The sequence below is a fragment of the Pituophis catenifer genome, unplaced genomic scaffold (assembly GCF_029215685.1).
Source record: "Pituophis catenifer annectens isolate HBS135680 unplaced genomic scaffold, rPitCat1.0.hap2 SCAF_16, whole genome shotgun sequence".
Lineage (NCBI taxonomy): Eukaryota > Metazoa > Chordata > Lepidosauria > Squamata > Colubridae > Pituophis > Pituophis catenifer.
Genome location: NW_027256896.1, coordinates 22,009,305 through 22,024,612, shown reverse-complemented (window position 1 = coordinate 22,024,612; position 15,308 = coordinate 22,009,305). Strand labels below are relative to the sequence as shown.

Genomic DNA, 15,308 nt, shown 5'->3' with positions numbered 1-15,308 from the left:
TGAAAGGGACCAGCAGAGGATCAAAGGGAAAAAGCACACATTTTATATCAAGGCAGTGGTGGTGCTCAAAGGCTGCACCTGCAGATCAAACTTGTGTGGCTCAGATTACTGTACCTACTTGTCTTGCAGAAGGAAACCTGGACAGTTCTTTTCACCTGCGGGAAATCTCATGCAGAAGTTACAGGACTCTCGTTTGCATCCCATCACACTCGGGAAGAGCCAAGCTGTGGTGCCAGGGGAGAGGCTGCACTCGAGTTTATAGCTCCTTGGAGGTTGAAGGTTCAGGCCTGCCTTCCAAGGAGCAGTGACCAAAGAGGCTGGATGCTGTTGGGAGTCCAGTGAAAGGTGAGGCATCTTGGGTGGCGTGGCTAATCCAGCCAGAGGAAAGCAGGGGTTTCACTTGGTTTTTCAATTCCAGACTTTGCAGGATGCCAAACTGCAGGAAACTCGAGTGCCCTAAATTGGCCATTTCTCAATAAACTATTCAGGCTTTCTTGAGAAAAGTATTGGGCAGTGTAGGGAATGGTGTTGATATCAACTACATTAAGCCAAATTTCCTTTTCTTACCTGGTGGCTCATAGTTTCTTTGGCCCTCTTAGAACATTGCATCTTGCGGCTTTCCCCAAAGGGAAGGGTGGGGAGGCCTGCAGGTGTGAGTCCTTTCACCCCAGTTCCCTCCCTTTTGCTTTGGACCCCACTGCCGTCTTACAAAAAAAGCCCTGGCTTTCTGCTCCTCTTGACAAGCCCTTGGAAGCAGGGTGCTACGGGATCCTTGGGTGCTCAGCTAGCCCTGGGCTGGAGACCTGGCAGCCTTCTTCCTCTCCAAGGCCATGAAGTGTCCCCAAAGCCAAGCGCTCAGCATTTGGGATGGGAGGAGCAGGGGTAGAAAGGCTGAAGCTGCACCCCTTGGGGACAGATTGACACACACACACACACACAAATACCCTTAAGGGACAGCATGCCTACAATGGGGACATTGTTGGGCGGCTAGGCCTTCTCTGCAGTGCCAGCGCTGGTTACAAAGGGGGATTCACGGCTTTCTGTCAGCATCCCCCAGCAAAGGACCCCAGGGGCTGCTGCCTGAATGTGCAGAGGGCCGGGGGAGGGGGCTTTCCCCGCTTCCTTCTCCGGCCCAAAGGATCAGCAGGCGCGGCTCCTATACCCACCCACCCCCCTGACAGCAGCTGTCTAGCCGCCCGGGCGAGAAGGGCCCCGGAAAGCAGGTCGCGGCCTCCGGCTTTGGCCCAGGCCGGAAGGGTAGCAGACAGCGATCCAGGACTGCGTCCGAGGCACGGAAGGTGAGGGAGAAGCTCGCCACCCGGTAGCTCCGGCCTTTCCCGCCGCCCGCCTGGCCAAACTCCAGCGCGGCACTTTTCTTCCCGCGATGGCGCCGGTCGGAGGCGAGGCTGGCGGGCGGAGGGAGCCGCTTCTCCGCCCGGCGCATTCCTGAGGCCTGAGTCACGCCCGTCCCGTCCCGACCCGCCTTCCGCGCCGGGCCGCCCTTCGGTCTGCTGGCCGGCTGCGCCGAGGCCGGCCCACCTCGCTGAATGGCCGCCCGCCCAGCGCTCCCTGGACGGCCCCGGCTGGAGCGGCGGGCAGCAACGGCGGCACGGTGAGTTCGGGCGGGGCGGGAGGGCAGCGCCGGCCCCCGCGGCCGCCTTGCCCTTTTTGCGAAGGGCCTCCCGCTCCGGACGGGCTCCAAGGACGCGGCGGTTGACGGCGTGCGCTCCGCCGGTGGGAGGAAGCCTGGCCGCCCATGTCGGGGAGCCCATATGCCGGCGCGGTGGCGGCCGGGACGCGTCTACCGGGGAATCTCCGACCCGTTTCTCCCGGAGCCGGCACTTAAGGGCCCGGCCCTGCCGGCTGACAGAAGCCACGAGCGCACCGCCCTCCTGCTGGCTGGTTCCGCGGGCCGATTGGGAGCCGTTCCGGCTAGGCTGGAAAGTGCAGCGATGCCCCAGCTGCGGCCTCCTCCCGCCCCGATGCTGAACCCTCATTTATCGGTCTTGGGGTGGGGCTTTCCCAGCACCTGCACAGCCAGCGCTTTCCTCGGCGGCGGCCGTGGGCGCCCAGCGCTTCCATCCGTCCCTGCCTCAGCCCTGGGCTTCCCATGAGTTTCCTACTCATGGAACCGGCTGGCGTCAAGGTGGCAGAGGGGATCTGCCTGATTGGGCTTGAAACCGAAGTGGGGCTTCTCCCCCAAGGCAAACGTAGGAAAACAGCACAGAGCTGCCGGTACTGGTCATGGGAACCCCACAACCTGGCAGAGACGGAAGAACATTCTGCTCCAGGAAACAGCCAACAGAATTGAATTCTTTCAGAAAAGTCCATAGGAAAGCAATCACGCCCAGCTGGGCTGGACCACGTGAAGAATTGCGCCTTTTCCTCTTAGTTCAGCTGCCGACAGCAGCACAGCCCCCCCCCTCCCGTCTCTTGGATTTCCTATTGTGGCATCCGGTTGGGGCTGGGACCACGAAAGGGAAGCTTTGCTCTGATGTGGCTGAGCTGATCCCTTTCCTTGAAAGCTTTCTTCCCTTCCTTTTCTAAGCGTAAGCTGCAGTTCCCAAGGCTGAGCCTAAAAGGGAGAGTGGCACTGCTATGACAGGCAAGCTGGGGGTGGGGAGAGTTCCCACTGGAGGAAAGAAGTTGGGGCAGACTCTGCCTGCTGGTGCCTTGTCCTCCAGAGGACATCGTGGCAGCCTAGGGGCGGGTGGGCAATGCCTGGCCTGGCAATGACAGTGGTGGAAGGATGCTGAGGCTGCGCCTGGCCACAGGCCATAGGAGAAAGAAGCAGAGGGAGGCATAGTTTCCCAATCTTAGGAAGATTTCTTACTTTAGTTGGCCTCCCACCATGTAAGTTTTGAGCAGGTAGGAAGGCAGCCATGAGGCTAGAAACCAAGTCCCCTGAAGAGAGTAGGAGGAGAAGGGAATCTGCAGAAAGAGAAAGGAGGGGTGAGCACAGTGCTTTCCTGGACGTTGTAGAGGCGAAGGTCAGGCCTGCTAGAGCCCCAAGGAATGGAGGGGAGTGAAAAGGCGGCAGATTTTGCTTGAACATGAGGACAAGACGGGGTGTCCGGGTGGGGAGGACTCTGCTTGCTTTGGATTCCTGCCTTGAGTGGGGATGGGTGATGGGTGGGTGAAGGACTGGGCCTTCTGTCTACAGGGCCTTCTGGCGCCATGGAGGAGGATTCAGCCAAAAGGCCTCTAGTGAGATGGCTGGGTCAACAACTGGAATTCTGCCCTTTTTCCTGTTTTTGTCCCCCAGCAGAGAGGAGTAGAGATTTTCCCTGTGCAGTACTTTAGAAGTGTGCATTTCTAAATAAAGGGAAAACTGCAGGTCCAGATTGTGTGTGTAAATGGGCCTTGCCTGGGGGAGGGGCCTGCATGGATGACAAGGTCTCCACCCTTCTGTTTTTGTAGAAGGGAAGCTAGCTGGCTGCAAGGAGAAAAGGAGGGCAGCGTTTTTTGGCACCTTTCCCACAGAGCTGTAACAAATGTGCTGCTATGGCTCGGATGCAACCAGGCTCCTCTGAGAAAATCTGAAAGCCAGGAAGCTGTGGGAAGAATCTGAAGCCTCAACTGGATTTTCTGGTTCTGGCCAAAGTGGGAACTTCCCAGTTCTGAGGACTGTCTCATCCTGGGGTGGCTGCTCCTGCCCTGGAAGGAAGAGGGCGGCACCTCCCAGCCCAGAGCCCCACTGTGAACCCCCAGCCCATCAGAGTGTCATGAGAGAGGGACTCGAGTGCAAATTCAGACCCATCTGATGGCTGTCTTTGCTTCCTACTGGGTTGGGTTCCCTCCTTGCTTGGTGCATATTTGCAGAGACCAGTCCTAGGCCAATGGTTCCCACCCACTCCCAGCAGAGAAGGACAGCCAGGAAGAAGAAGCCTTCTCAACTTTTCCATCATCTGGGGTGATGGATCATCATATAAGGCAGGAAGGCAGGCTAGGTAGCTCTAAGAGGGGATGGAGACCCCCTCCCATCAGTGGGTGTGTGGAACATGGGAGAGGTAACCTAAGATCATCTGAAGCAAACCAAAACGGAGCCTGGTTTTGTGGATTTCAGTCATGGCTTTTTTCTGCTGGAGCTGGAAAGGAGGGGGCTGAGGGAGGCTCCAGCCAGGAGTGGCTCAGGGTCTGAGACAGGGAGGCCCTCCCGGCAGATGTAGACTTATTGGAGTAGTGGGTGGCAAAGGGAGGCGCGGGGGGGGGGGGGAGGTAGGCAAAGCAGGGAAGAGAGGTCTGCCTAATGTTTGGAGGCACTGGGGTGAGAACACCCAGCCATCCCTGAGCCAGGGGTCTGGACATGGAGGGACTGTGGAGTTACCAGTGGAAGGTAGCTGGCTGGTTATGTGCACCAGAAAACTCTCCTGGCCCAGCCCTGCCCTGCTTGCTGGAAGGGCCCCATTAGGACAGGATCCCTCTGGGAAGGGAGTCATCCTCCTTTCATTCCCTAGAACAGATGGTCTGCTTTAATTGCTTCCTCATTTTCATGTGACCCAGAAGAGGATGGAAACTGCCAAAGGCAGCTGTGTTGATGTTAGTGGGCAGCATGACCCTCTTGCTTAGGGATTCCTCTATCCAGGCAGGCCTCTTCAACCTTGTCCCTTTATAGTGGTATGTCCCAAAATGTCTTTGTGGGAGACGGGAGTGAAGAGATGCTGCCCAGGGAATGGTCTGAGAAGAGGTAGCAGAGCCCACAGCTGGAAAGTGGGCAGGGCAAGAGGCTCAGGAGGGACCCTGCCTAGTTTCCCAGGCTGCGAAGGAGATGGCGGGAGAATAGCACTTTCAGGCTTGCAAAACAAATAAAGTGGAATGATCTTAGTAGCTTGTGTTTCCTGCCTAATCTGTCTGATGAAGCTGACCCGTCAGCCCAAAGGACCCCACACAGACCTTGGGAAGCTTCTGGCCGCGAGGGGTTTGCCAGGGGCTTGGAAGGGCTGTCTGTCAGGGTCAGGTCTGCGCTGGTGTTGGATCATTTTGCTAGATATGCAAAGCTAGTTCAGCTTCAAGCCAAGTATAGCCTCAGCTGCTTAAATGTAGTCTTGTTTCTAGGGGTTAAATGCTTCGGATTTGGACCGGATCGCCCGATCCAATAGTGATGGAGGCGGGTGGTTCAGAGAACCGGTAGCAAAAATCCCTGCCCCCCCCCATTCCCAGCTGAGCCACACAATCATCAGAGGCTTTTTTTTAACTTTTAAAAGCATTTTTTCTACAACCTCTTCGGCCGAAAAATGCTTTTAAAAGTAAAAAAAAAAAGCCTCTGATGATCGTGGGGCTCAGCTGGGATAGTCAGAGCCTTTTGAAAGCGTTTTTTTACAACCTCTTCGCCGAAGAGGTGATAGAAAAAATGCTTTTAAAAGTAAAAAAAAAGAAAATTGGCCACACCCACCCAGTCACATTACCCCACCACCACCACCAAGCCACGCCCACAGAACTGGTAGTAACACATTTTAGATTTCACCACTGCTTGTTTCCCAGAGCTCAGTGGACCCTGGATCTTAGGAAGCCAAGTGGCTGGAGGGTAACAGGATGGGTCCCAGGCCAGGCCTTCCAGTGAAGGGGGAAGAGAGTCGGTGCTTGTGGCCACAAGCAGGCTTGCCTCGGTGTGTGGTTTGTTTGCCCATAAGTTCTGTCCCCTCTAGGCTGGGCTTCTGAAGAGGGAAGATGACCGAGATCCGCCAGGACAGCTCTAGCAGCTTGCAGAGGAAGAAGCCTCCTTGGCTGAAACTGGACATTCCGGCTGCCCCTTTCTTGGCTGCAGCAGAGGAACCAGCCTCGCTTCAGGTACCCAGCCAGCCGGCCGGCCAGTCATCCAGCAGTGGGCTCTGCTCTGCCTTTCCACCATGCCTGACCTGCCAGCTGCTCTTTCTTCCCCAAAGGCTGGGCGGGTCTTCGGTAGGATGGGGGAATTCCTTGGGGGGGCCTGCACAGAAATCGGCTGAGGAGTGCCCCATCCTGGAGCCTCCAGACGGGAGGGATGGGGGGGCCTCTCTGGCCTCAGTGGTGGCCCTCTGCATTTGGCTGCCAGTGCTCTGATGCCCGGGCACCGTTCCTTTGCAGCCCTTGAAGCGCCAGGCCTTCCTCCGAAGCATCAGCATGCCTGCCGAGAACAGCCTCTTTCCTGCTGCCTACAGCGAGGCACGGCGGCCTGTCCTGCAGCAACAGACGTCCATCACCCAGACCATCTGGAGGTAAGCCCTAGAGCCCGTGCCTTGGCGCAGTCCTGGACATTTGGACTGGGTCCCTGCCAAGGCACGGTTGGCAACTGGATTGTCACACGTCCTCCCTGCCCTACTGGCTGGCAGCTTTTCTCTGCCAATGCATTTCCTGGCAATAAACGAGCCCTCGAGAGGGAAGGAGGCTCCGCAGCTCTTCAACTGATAAGTTCAGCTGAAGGGGGACAGGAGCCGGAGGGGCACGACCAAGAAGGGCTGCACGGTCTTCCGGCTCTTGCAAAAAGGACGTGGCATCTTTGCTCCTTGGTGCCTCTGTCCAAGCCCAGGAAAGCAAAGGAAGCAGGCATCCAGAGACAGCATGCCCGAGCAGCAAGGGAGCGTGTGATCCAGAGGACGAAAGGCTGGGAAGAGGCACCTCGCCCACCAGGCAGCTCCAATGCTCCCAGCCCTCCAGTAGCCCCTAGGTCTGTGAGTGACCTGAGCTGGGTGTTGATGTGATAGAACCCAGCCAAGTTGGGACATGGGTTCCTGCCCCTCCTTGTGTGCCAGGGATTCTCTCCACCCCACATCTTGCCAAGCTGTCACCACTGGAAGAGCCAGTTGTTCTAGCCCAGCCAAGAGGCACCGGAGCCCCCTTCCTTCCCCCCATTCAGGACTCTCTCCTTTGCAGCAGACAGGTGCACTTTGAGAGGACCCAGACCCTGCCCATTCGGGGGCACCAGGTGGGCAGGAGGTACCTGAGAAAGCGCCAGTCACTGCCCAGAACACTGTTCAGGTACCAGTGACTGCATGCGTTTGAGCTGCATGTGGGTCCTGGCAGCAGAGCTGCTCCAGTTGCCAGCAAGCAGCCTGTGACACACACACACACAAACAAACCACTCTCTGGAAATCGGCTGTTCCCTCCTGCCTCTGAGTCCAGTTGGGCCCCTCCTGTGCTGTGATCCTGGACCTGGCCCACGAGTGGCTGCACCCACCACAGGGCCAAGAATTCTGCCGGCCAATGAAGGGTCTCTTGTGACACTGTCCTGTAGGTGCTACTAACAACTCCTGAAGCTCTTGTAGCTCACTCCCACTGGCAACACCCCCTACTCCCCACCCCTCATCTTGACCACTGGCTCTGGGCCCAGAGTCTTTGGGGGATGAGGGATTTAGTAATGTCAGTGGCTGGAAGGGGAATAATATTGTGGCTTCAGCAAGGTCTCCTCCTGACCCTCCACTTTCTCATCAGGGGCACAGCAGACTGGTTTGGGGTCAGTAAGGAGAGTGATGCCACCCAGAAGTGGCAACGGAAGAGCCTGCGCCACTGCAGCCTGCGCTACGGAAAGCTGAAACCTCAGGCCCTCCGCGAAATGGACCTTCCGAGCCAGGACAACATCTCTCTGGCTAGCACGGAGACCCCACCACCACTCTATCTGCCCCCTTGCCCACCTGGCATGCAGAGAGTAGGTAGCCTGGGGTCACATGACTTTGGTGGGATGGAGCAAGCAGCCTCTGGGCTGACTTTCTTGTCATCACAATTGTGGAGGAGGAAGGAAGAGCACCTTCCCACAAGGGTGGCGACAGGGCTAAAGGAAATGGCAGACACTCTATGGGAAGCAGTTCTGGAATAAGACACCTGCCCCCCCCTTCTTCACCTGATCGTCCCCCCCAAAGCTCCTCCTGGGACCTGCTGAAGCCCAGTTGGTGGAGGAGCTATTGTGGCTGCTGGCCTCAGGGCTGTTTCCTTCTCTCTGCTGTCAGATAATCGACCCCCTGGCCCGTGGACGGGCCTTCCGAGTGGTGGAGGATTGCGATGGCTGCAATGTGCCCCCCACCCCAAACACACCAGGAGCTGCCTCGTTGTGCTCTTTCACTAGCTCACGCTCCGGTTTCGGTCGTTGGCCTCGGCGGCGGAAAAGGGAGTCAGTGGCTAAGATGAGCTTCCGAGCAGCAGCAGCGCTAGTGAAGGTGAGGGGCTGGGAGGGAGGGAGAGGGAAAGGACATCTTGCCAGGGGCATGTGCCATCTCACTAGCACACCTCGGGGCTCCTGCCCCTATGCACATACCTGTTGTGACCTAGGCTTACTGAGTCATTACAAGACACAATTAGTCCCAAATAAACCTATTTTATTGTAACAGCTGAAAATTATGTTCATTCCCAGCTGAGTCCTAATTAGTTGCAAAACAAGTTCTTAGGAAGAAGTCCTTCGGGATAATCACCAACCGTTATCTTCTTTGACACCCTGCCAAAGGCCTTGCTTGGCAAAGCCCCATAAAGTTTAGAAATAAACAAGAGAAACAGAGTTAGCAACGTTGCTTTCCTGCAAAAACGCCCAAGTGCCTTTGTTTCTCTTTTAAGCCTTATGGGTGGGGCCAATCATCTGGCCTTACTCCCGAGTCGTCCCTTTTGCTTTAGCTGCTCTTGCCTTCTGGCAACTCTGTGCATGCGTGCACTAGGAACAGGCTCCTCCTGTTCCTCTGCCTCTCTGCTGTCCACCTCTGGGGGCTCCGGAGTCTGCACATCACTCCCAGATAGCCCTGGTCCCATCCCTGCCTCCGATGCCGAGCCCTTGTCCAGGTCTTCCCCAGACTCCTCACTGTCCGACTACTGCCAGCTCTGCAGGCTGCTGGTGGACCACAACAATACGTAGCCAGTGCTTGCAGCCTTCCTCGCATTCTGTATGCATGGTCTAATCAGTCTGATTAGCAGTTGTGGCTGGTCTCTTCCACCTAGGACTGGCAACAGTCCTCCTTCTGAGAATAAGCAAGAGGAACAAACTGAAATCAATCCAGCTGGCTGAAGTATTTGATTTTTAATTACTTTTTGGAAGCATTGTGGCTAGGCCAGGCCCCTATTCTTGGTCCTGGTCCAGTGGAGCAGGAGAGCTGAAAAAGGTTTGCCAGGATCCTTAGGCCTTGCAGGGCTTTGAAGTCCAAACCTAGCCCCTTCTGCCGTGCTGGTGGAGAGTGGTCAGCATATCCTGGATGAATTATGGTGGGTTGGCCCACTCGTGGCTGCTTAGGGATGGCATGCTTCCCGCCTCTTGAACATCTCTCTTTGCCAGGGCCGTTCCATGAGAGATGGTACCCTGCGTAGGACACGACAGCGCAGCTTCACTCCGGCCAGCTTCCTGGAGGAAGACTTCACGGAGTTCCCAGATGAGCTGGACACCTCCTTCTTTGCTAGGGTAGGAGTTGAGCCGCAGGGGAGGGGAAGGGAAGGGGTGGAACTGCTGGTGGCCCCAGCAGCTGCTCACAGCTGGGTCTTCCCTCCCTTGCCCAGGAAGGGGTCCTGCCGGAAGAGCCCTCCACATATCCCGATGAAGTTTTTGAGTCCCCCTCTGAAGCAGCCCTAAGGGTCCCCGAGGCAAAGACCCTGCAGGCTCAGTCAGCCCTCACAGGGGGGGCTCTGGACCGGAGTGAGCTAGAGAGAAGCCACCTGCTCTTGTGAGTGTTGCAGGGGATGCACAGAGGCCAACAAACACAAGCCTGAGTCCTCTGGGGGAAGGAAAGCGGGTGGCCCCTTGCAGTTGCCCTGGGGAGATTCCTCTGATGATGTGTGCCAGACGCTGCAGCCGTTTGGAAAGGTGACCTGCAGTTGGGAAGGGGGGGGGGTCCTAAAAGAAGGCAAGGCGGATGTTCCAGGCTGTCAACCATCCATTCCATCCGTGATTCAGGGTCTGGCATGACCTGGAAACCATGCACTCAGACACCAGATGAAGGGGATGAAAGGGGGTGTGCATGCCGCAATTAAGTGCACCGCATGGGGACATGGTCCAAGATTCCAGCTCTTTCTTTGAGGAATGAGCCTCTTCTTGCCTTCCCTGTCTTCCAGCCCCCTGGAGCGTGGCTGGCGGAAACAGAAAGAGGGGGCTTCCGTGCAACCGAAGGTCCGTCTGCGGCAGGAGGTGGTCAGCCTGGGCCTCCAGCGACGTGGCCAGCGCATCACCATACCTGTCCGCAAACTCTTTTCCAAAGAGAAGCGTCCCTACGGTTTAGGCATAGTGGGCCGGCTGACCAACCGGACATACCGCAAGCGCATCGACAGCTTTGTGAAGCAGCAGATTGAGGACATGGATGACCACCGGTGGGTGGAGGCTTGGGTGCCTGGGAGGGTGAGCAACTGATTGTGGCCTGATGGCCCCCATCACCCTCTGCTCTGCACAGGCCTTTCTTCACCTACTGGGTCACCTTCGTGCATTCACTCATCACCATCCTGGCTGTGTCCATCTACGGGATTGCTCCTGTGGGGTTTTCGCAGCACGAGACAGTGGATTCGGTGAGTGGCAGCACCTGAGGTCTCCCTGGTCCCCTTTCTCCCATAATGGACCTGCCCCTTCTCTACTTCCAAGGAGCCCTTCCTCTTCTGCTACTGGAAGGGCTGGAGGTGGGCAGTCTTCCCATCTCCTCTCCTCAATGGGCCTTTTTACTGGTAGGTCTTGAAAAACCGGGGAATATATGAGAACGTGAAATATGTCCAGCAAGAGAATTTCTGGATAGGGCCCAGCTCGGTGAGTGCCGGCCCCCATCTGCTTCATCCCTCTATGGCTCAGCCTTGTCCTGGCTAGAGCCTTGTCTGGGAGTCGGTCTTTCCGTGGGCTTTAGCTGAGACTCTGCTGCCCTTTCAGGAAGCTCTCATCCATCTGGGAGCAAAGTTCGCCCCTTGCATGCGACAGGATCAGCAGGTGCACAGCTTCATCAGCGCTGACCGGGAGAAGGAGAAACACTCTGCCTGCTGTGTGCGCAACGACAAATCAGGCTGTGTGCAGACGGCCGAGGAGGAGTGCTCCGTAAGCTCGGCTCATGATCTCTTCCTTCCCACTGGCCTGTCCCCTGTTTTCGTGGGGAAAGGGCGTCCCTTGGGGACCCTGCTTCTGCCCACTTTTGCCCCTCTGCTTTGCAGTCCACTTTGGCCGTGTGGGTGAAGTGGCCAAGTCATCCCAGCACCCCCTTGCTGGCTGGGGGCAAGAGAAAGTTTGGCTCTGTGTGCCACCAAGATCCCAGGTAGGTTGGGGGTCCATGTGTGGGGGTCCAGCTCTTGGCAAGGGCAGAGGGGCTGGTGTTGCGTCTGACACATAAAGTTGCCCAGGACTTCTCCCTCCATAGGGTGTGTGAGCAGCCGGCATCCATGGACCCTCATGAGTGGCCTGATGACATCACCAAGTGGCCTGTAGGTTTCTGGAGGATTAGGGAGCAGTGATTGACTGTCCAGTTGCCCCATGTCTGCCTGCACATGGAGTGAGGGGGGTGGAGAAGGCTTCTGAGGGCCTTTTCTTGAGGACCAGGAGCAACGCCTGCCCATCTTCTTCCAGATCTGCACCAACAACAGTGCTGGGAACCACACCAACCACCTGCACATGGACTGTGTGATCACTGGGCGGCCCTGCTGTATCGGCACCAAGGGAAGGTAGGGTGGGGGGCCAGCTCATTTTGCTGGGAGATGCCCTGGACCAGCCCTTCTAGGACTGGGGGCTCAGCTGCCCCAGCCTTTAAGCTCATTCTCAGCAGTCCGTTTTACTTCCTGGTGCCTTAGCTGGCATCCTCCCCACTTCAGCCTGGCTTAACTTCCAAGCATCTGGTTCTCTTCTCCCAGGTGTGAGATCACTTCACGGGAATACTGCACCTTCATGCATGGTTACTTTCACGAAGAGGCCACACTCTGCTCCCAGGTACCCCCATCCCCCTTCTGGCTGGCTCCAGCAGGCAGGCGGCGTTCTCTGACCTGGCTGTTCCTCTGTCTTGCCAGGTGCACTGCATGGATGATGTCTGTGGCCTCCTCCCCTTCCTCAACCCTGAGGTGCCAGATCAGGTCTACCGCCTGTGGCTGTCGCTCTTCCTTCATGCAGGGTAAGCCTGGCCCAGGGCCACAAACGCCTTTTCCTTGGAACCCAAGTCCATGTCCCACTTGGTCACTGCTGTTTTTTCCTGCCTGATAGGATCCTGCACTGCCTTGTGTCCGTATGCTTCCAGATGACCATCTTGCGTGACTTGGAGAAGCTGGCTGGTTGGCACCGCATTTCCCTGATCTACTTGTTTAGCGGCATCACAGGCAACCTAGCCAGCGCTATCTTCCTCCCTTACCGGGCCGAGGTGTGTCTCACTAGCAGCTCATGAAGGGGGCTCCTTCTTCCCAAGCAAAGCGTGTCTTAGTTTGAGGACCAGGCCACCGGTCAGCTCGCTTGTAGAACATCCAGATTGTTGGGGGCAATATGCTGACTCTGTTAACCACTTAGAAAGGGCTGTAAAAGCACTGTGAAGCAGTATATAAGTCTAAGTGCCATTGCCATCCTCCAGCAGAGGCTGGATAAAAGCAGATAGGGTTGGGGACGGAACCCAGTCTTGATACTCCTGGGCGTTTCCTGCCTCCCTTGTGGGGGGAGGGGAGGGTGTTTTATCTTGGCAAATCTTGCAAATTTTCACCTGAAATTGAGATGCTCCTTCCCCCACCCCTATAGGCACTTCCCCCCGGGTTGCTTATAGGAGCGGCTGGCTGTACAAGCCAGGGCCTTGACCTAGATTTTGAGTAGGACCTACCCTGTCCAACCAGCCTTCCATGCAGGGCAGGTGTCTAATGGTGACCCCCTATCCAGGTTGGCCCAGCAGGCTCCCAGTTTGGCATCTTGGCCTGCCTCTTTGTGGAGCTCTTCCAGAGTTGGCAGATCCTGGCTCGGCCCTGGAGGGCCTTCTTCAAACTACTGGCGATCGTGCTTTTCCTGTTTGCCTTCGGCCTCCTCCCTTGGATAGACAACTTTGCTCACATCTGTGGCTTTATCAGTGGCCTCTTCCTGTCCTTCGCCTTCCTCCCCTACATCAGCTTTGGCAGATTTGACCTGTACCGGAAGCGGTGTCAGATCATCGTTTTCCAGTCGGTCTTCGTGGGACTCCTCTCCGGACTGGTGGTGCTGTTTTACTTTTACCCCATTCGCTGCCAGTGGTGCGAGGTGCTCACCTGCCTTCCCTTCACTGACAAGTTCTGTGAAAAGTATGACCTGGATGCGCAGCTCCACTGAGCAGGGAGGGGTGGAGTCACCGGCTGCCTTGGGCAAAGCTGGCCTGGTGCTACTTGCCAGACTGCCAGCCAACTTAAAATTCCTGCTTTTCCCTGTGCTGCCTTATCTTGGCGACTGGAACTTTTTCAGCACACAGAAAGTTGGTGCCTTGTTCAATTTTACTGAACCTTTTCTGCTGCCATGTTTTTATTATGCTAGTTTCAAAGCGACCCTTTTCATGAGGTTTGTTAATTGTTACCCTGGTGGTGATTAAAAGTGAAGGTAGCGTTTTAGCTACATTTCCACTAAGTTTCGGAGTGTATCTGTGCCAAAATTGAGATTGCTGACCAAGTGCCTCCCAAAGCAGTTCTTCATTCAGTGTTGACTCCATTTCTAACATGCAAACACTGAACTTGGATGAATTCTAACATTTAAAATGAAAGACTGGCTGTGTACAGAGGGAGCAGTAACAAGTATAGATGTTAGATCATCATGAAGAAAATCTATGTGGTCACTAAGAGTTGACAATCACATGATGTCATGAAATCAATCAAGTACAAAGAAAAATGTTAACCGACAGTATCAGTTGTAGATTCATATTCTACTGATGCCATACACTATACAATTGAGTGCAGAGGTAACGTGTGTGTGAGTGTGTGTATAACTGGATGAGTGGTAATTTAATAGAAAAAACTTTCAATGTATTTTATTATAATTTAAGAAATTTTAATGTTACTGGCTGGCTATTACTTGCTTCAGATTCATTGATATCTTCGTGTTCAGAAAAAGATCCAGCACTTTTTCAAATGTGGATTCTCGATCACTGTTTAAAAAAAAAAGGACAGTTGTTTCATATGTGCAGAAGTGAGGGTTTTGGGGGGAATTCTGAGGGTTTCCCTGAAGCAAAGCAGGTATGGCTTCTTCTCCCCCCTTCTCCTTTTTTATTATTATTATTATTATTATTTATACAATTTATACCCCGCCCTTCTCCTAGTGGACCCAGGGCGGTGCACAGCCCTGAGTCCACTCAGAGACCCCAAAAGGGGCTCAGACAAATTCCCAAAGAGCACCAGGATGGTTACCTGTTAATGAAGCAAGCTTACTACTGCACCCCAAAGACCCCCTCAAAATCAGGCAACGTTAACTTTGAAAAGATGGAGGTGGGAAACAGCTTCACCAAACACAACTGCCAAGGCTTTGGGGCTAATATTAATCCTGCCTGGGAGCCCCAGCAATCGTCCGGATGCAGAGCCACATTGCCACGCGAGGCCGGCAGCCGCCCAAGGAAGGGACAAGAAGCTGGACTTGCCTGGGAGTTCATTGCCGGAGCTTTTTCACAAAACTGACCTCATCCCGGTTGCGAATCCCATACCTAGAAGCGGCAGAGGCAGGCGAGGGTCACCTCGAGACGATGGGGGCTCCCCAGAAGGCGAGAAGCCCCCCGGCACCTTCCCCGGACACCCTCCCGCCCCGCGAAGCCACTCACTCCCGCAGCTTCTTGCGGTCGTCCGCCAGCTTCTCTCCGCCGAAGGTCAGACTGTAGGTGCGCCAGACGTGCCTCCTGCGGGGCAGCGGGGCGGCGATGAGCGGGGCCTCCCCAGCCAGCTCGCCTTCCCCCCCCCCGCTCGTCCGCAGCGCCCGCACTCACCAGCTGATGTGCCGCACGCCGCCCTGGCGCTCCTGCCGCAGCTGCACGAACCGCCGCAGCGCCTTCTTGAGCTCCAGCACGGTCGCGCTCTGCACCACCACCACCGCTGCGGGGAGAGAACAGCTGGGTGTCCCCGCGGCGGCCGCAAGGGGGCGCGCCGCCCCCCGCCCCCCCCCCCGCGACTTACGCATGGGCGCCTCTGAGGCGTCGACTCTGCGCACGCGCACCGTCATCGCCTGTCCATACTCGAGCGCCACCTGCGAGCAGATCTCCTCGGGGGTCACCTGCAGGACACAGCGCGCATGCGCCGCGTAAGCCGCCGCCTACGACGTCCCCCGCCCGCCCCCGCGGCCACTGACCTGCGCCGGGAGGTCGCAAAGGAGCGGGTCCCTGACTAGTTGCGCCAGGCCGGCCTGCCAGCGGGCCACCGCCTCCGCGTGCGCCTCCTCCTCCTCTTCCTCCTCCTCTTCCATCATCGTCGTGGCCTGATCCTCGCGCGGCCGGAACCGGAAG

At 56.4% G+C, this 15,308-nt stretch overlaps 2 protein-coding genes across 4 annotated transcripts; one reads left to right on the top strand and one right to left on the bottom strand.

Moving 5' to 3' along the window:
- Positions 1-1,528: 1,528 nt before the first annotated feature.
- Positions 1,529-13,404, top strand: RHBDF1 (rhomboid 5 homolog 1). 3 transcript variants are annotated; one of them, XM_070954933.1, is made up of 19 exons: positions 1,529-1,612; positions 5,646-5,787; positions 6,064-6,194; positions 6,850-6,954; positions 7,408-7,621; positions 7,920-8,126; positions 9,224-9,346; positions 9,442-9,605; positions 9,994-10,245; positions 10,326-10,437; positions 10,595-10,669; positions 10,787-10,948; positions 11,062-11,162; positions 11,265-11,328; positions 11,471-11,565; positions 11,752-11,827; positions 11,905-12,005; positions 12,095-12,248; positions 12,749-13,404. In XM_070954933.1, exons 2-19 carry the CDS (start codon positions 5,668-5,670, stop codon positions 13,166-13,168), a joined length of 2,676 nt encoding a protein of 891 aa, XP_070811034.1. In that variant the 5' UTR covers positions 1,529-1,612; positions 5,646-5,667; the 3' UTR covers positions 13,169-13,404. The 3 variants fall into 3 exon arrangements, with proteins under 3 accessions (XP_070811034.1, XP_070811035.1, XP_070811036.1); XM_070954934.1 differs by lacking the exon at positions 6,850-6,954; XM_070954935.1 differs by lacking the exons at positions 11,752-11,827; positions 12,749-13,404 and having other exon boundaries at positions 12,095-12,217.
- Positions 13,405-13,851: 447 nt separating this feature from the next.
- SNRNP25 (small nuclear ribonucleoprotein U11/U12 subunit 25) lies at positions 13,852-15,271 on the bottom strand. Its single transcript, XM_070955303.1, has 6 exons — positions 15,155-15,271; positions 14,983-15,079; positions 14,796-14,901; positions 14,634-14,708; positions 14,457-14,519; positions 13,852-13,970 (listed from the first exon to the last, which is right to left on the bottom strand). The coding sequence occupies exons 1-5, from the start codon at positions 15,269-15,271 to the stop codon at positions 14,465-14,467; spliced, it is 450 nt and encodes a 149-aa protein (XP_070811404.1). The 3' UTR covers positions 13,852-13,970; positions 14,457-14,464.
- Positions 15,272-15,308: the final 37 nt, after the last annotated feature.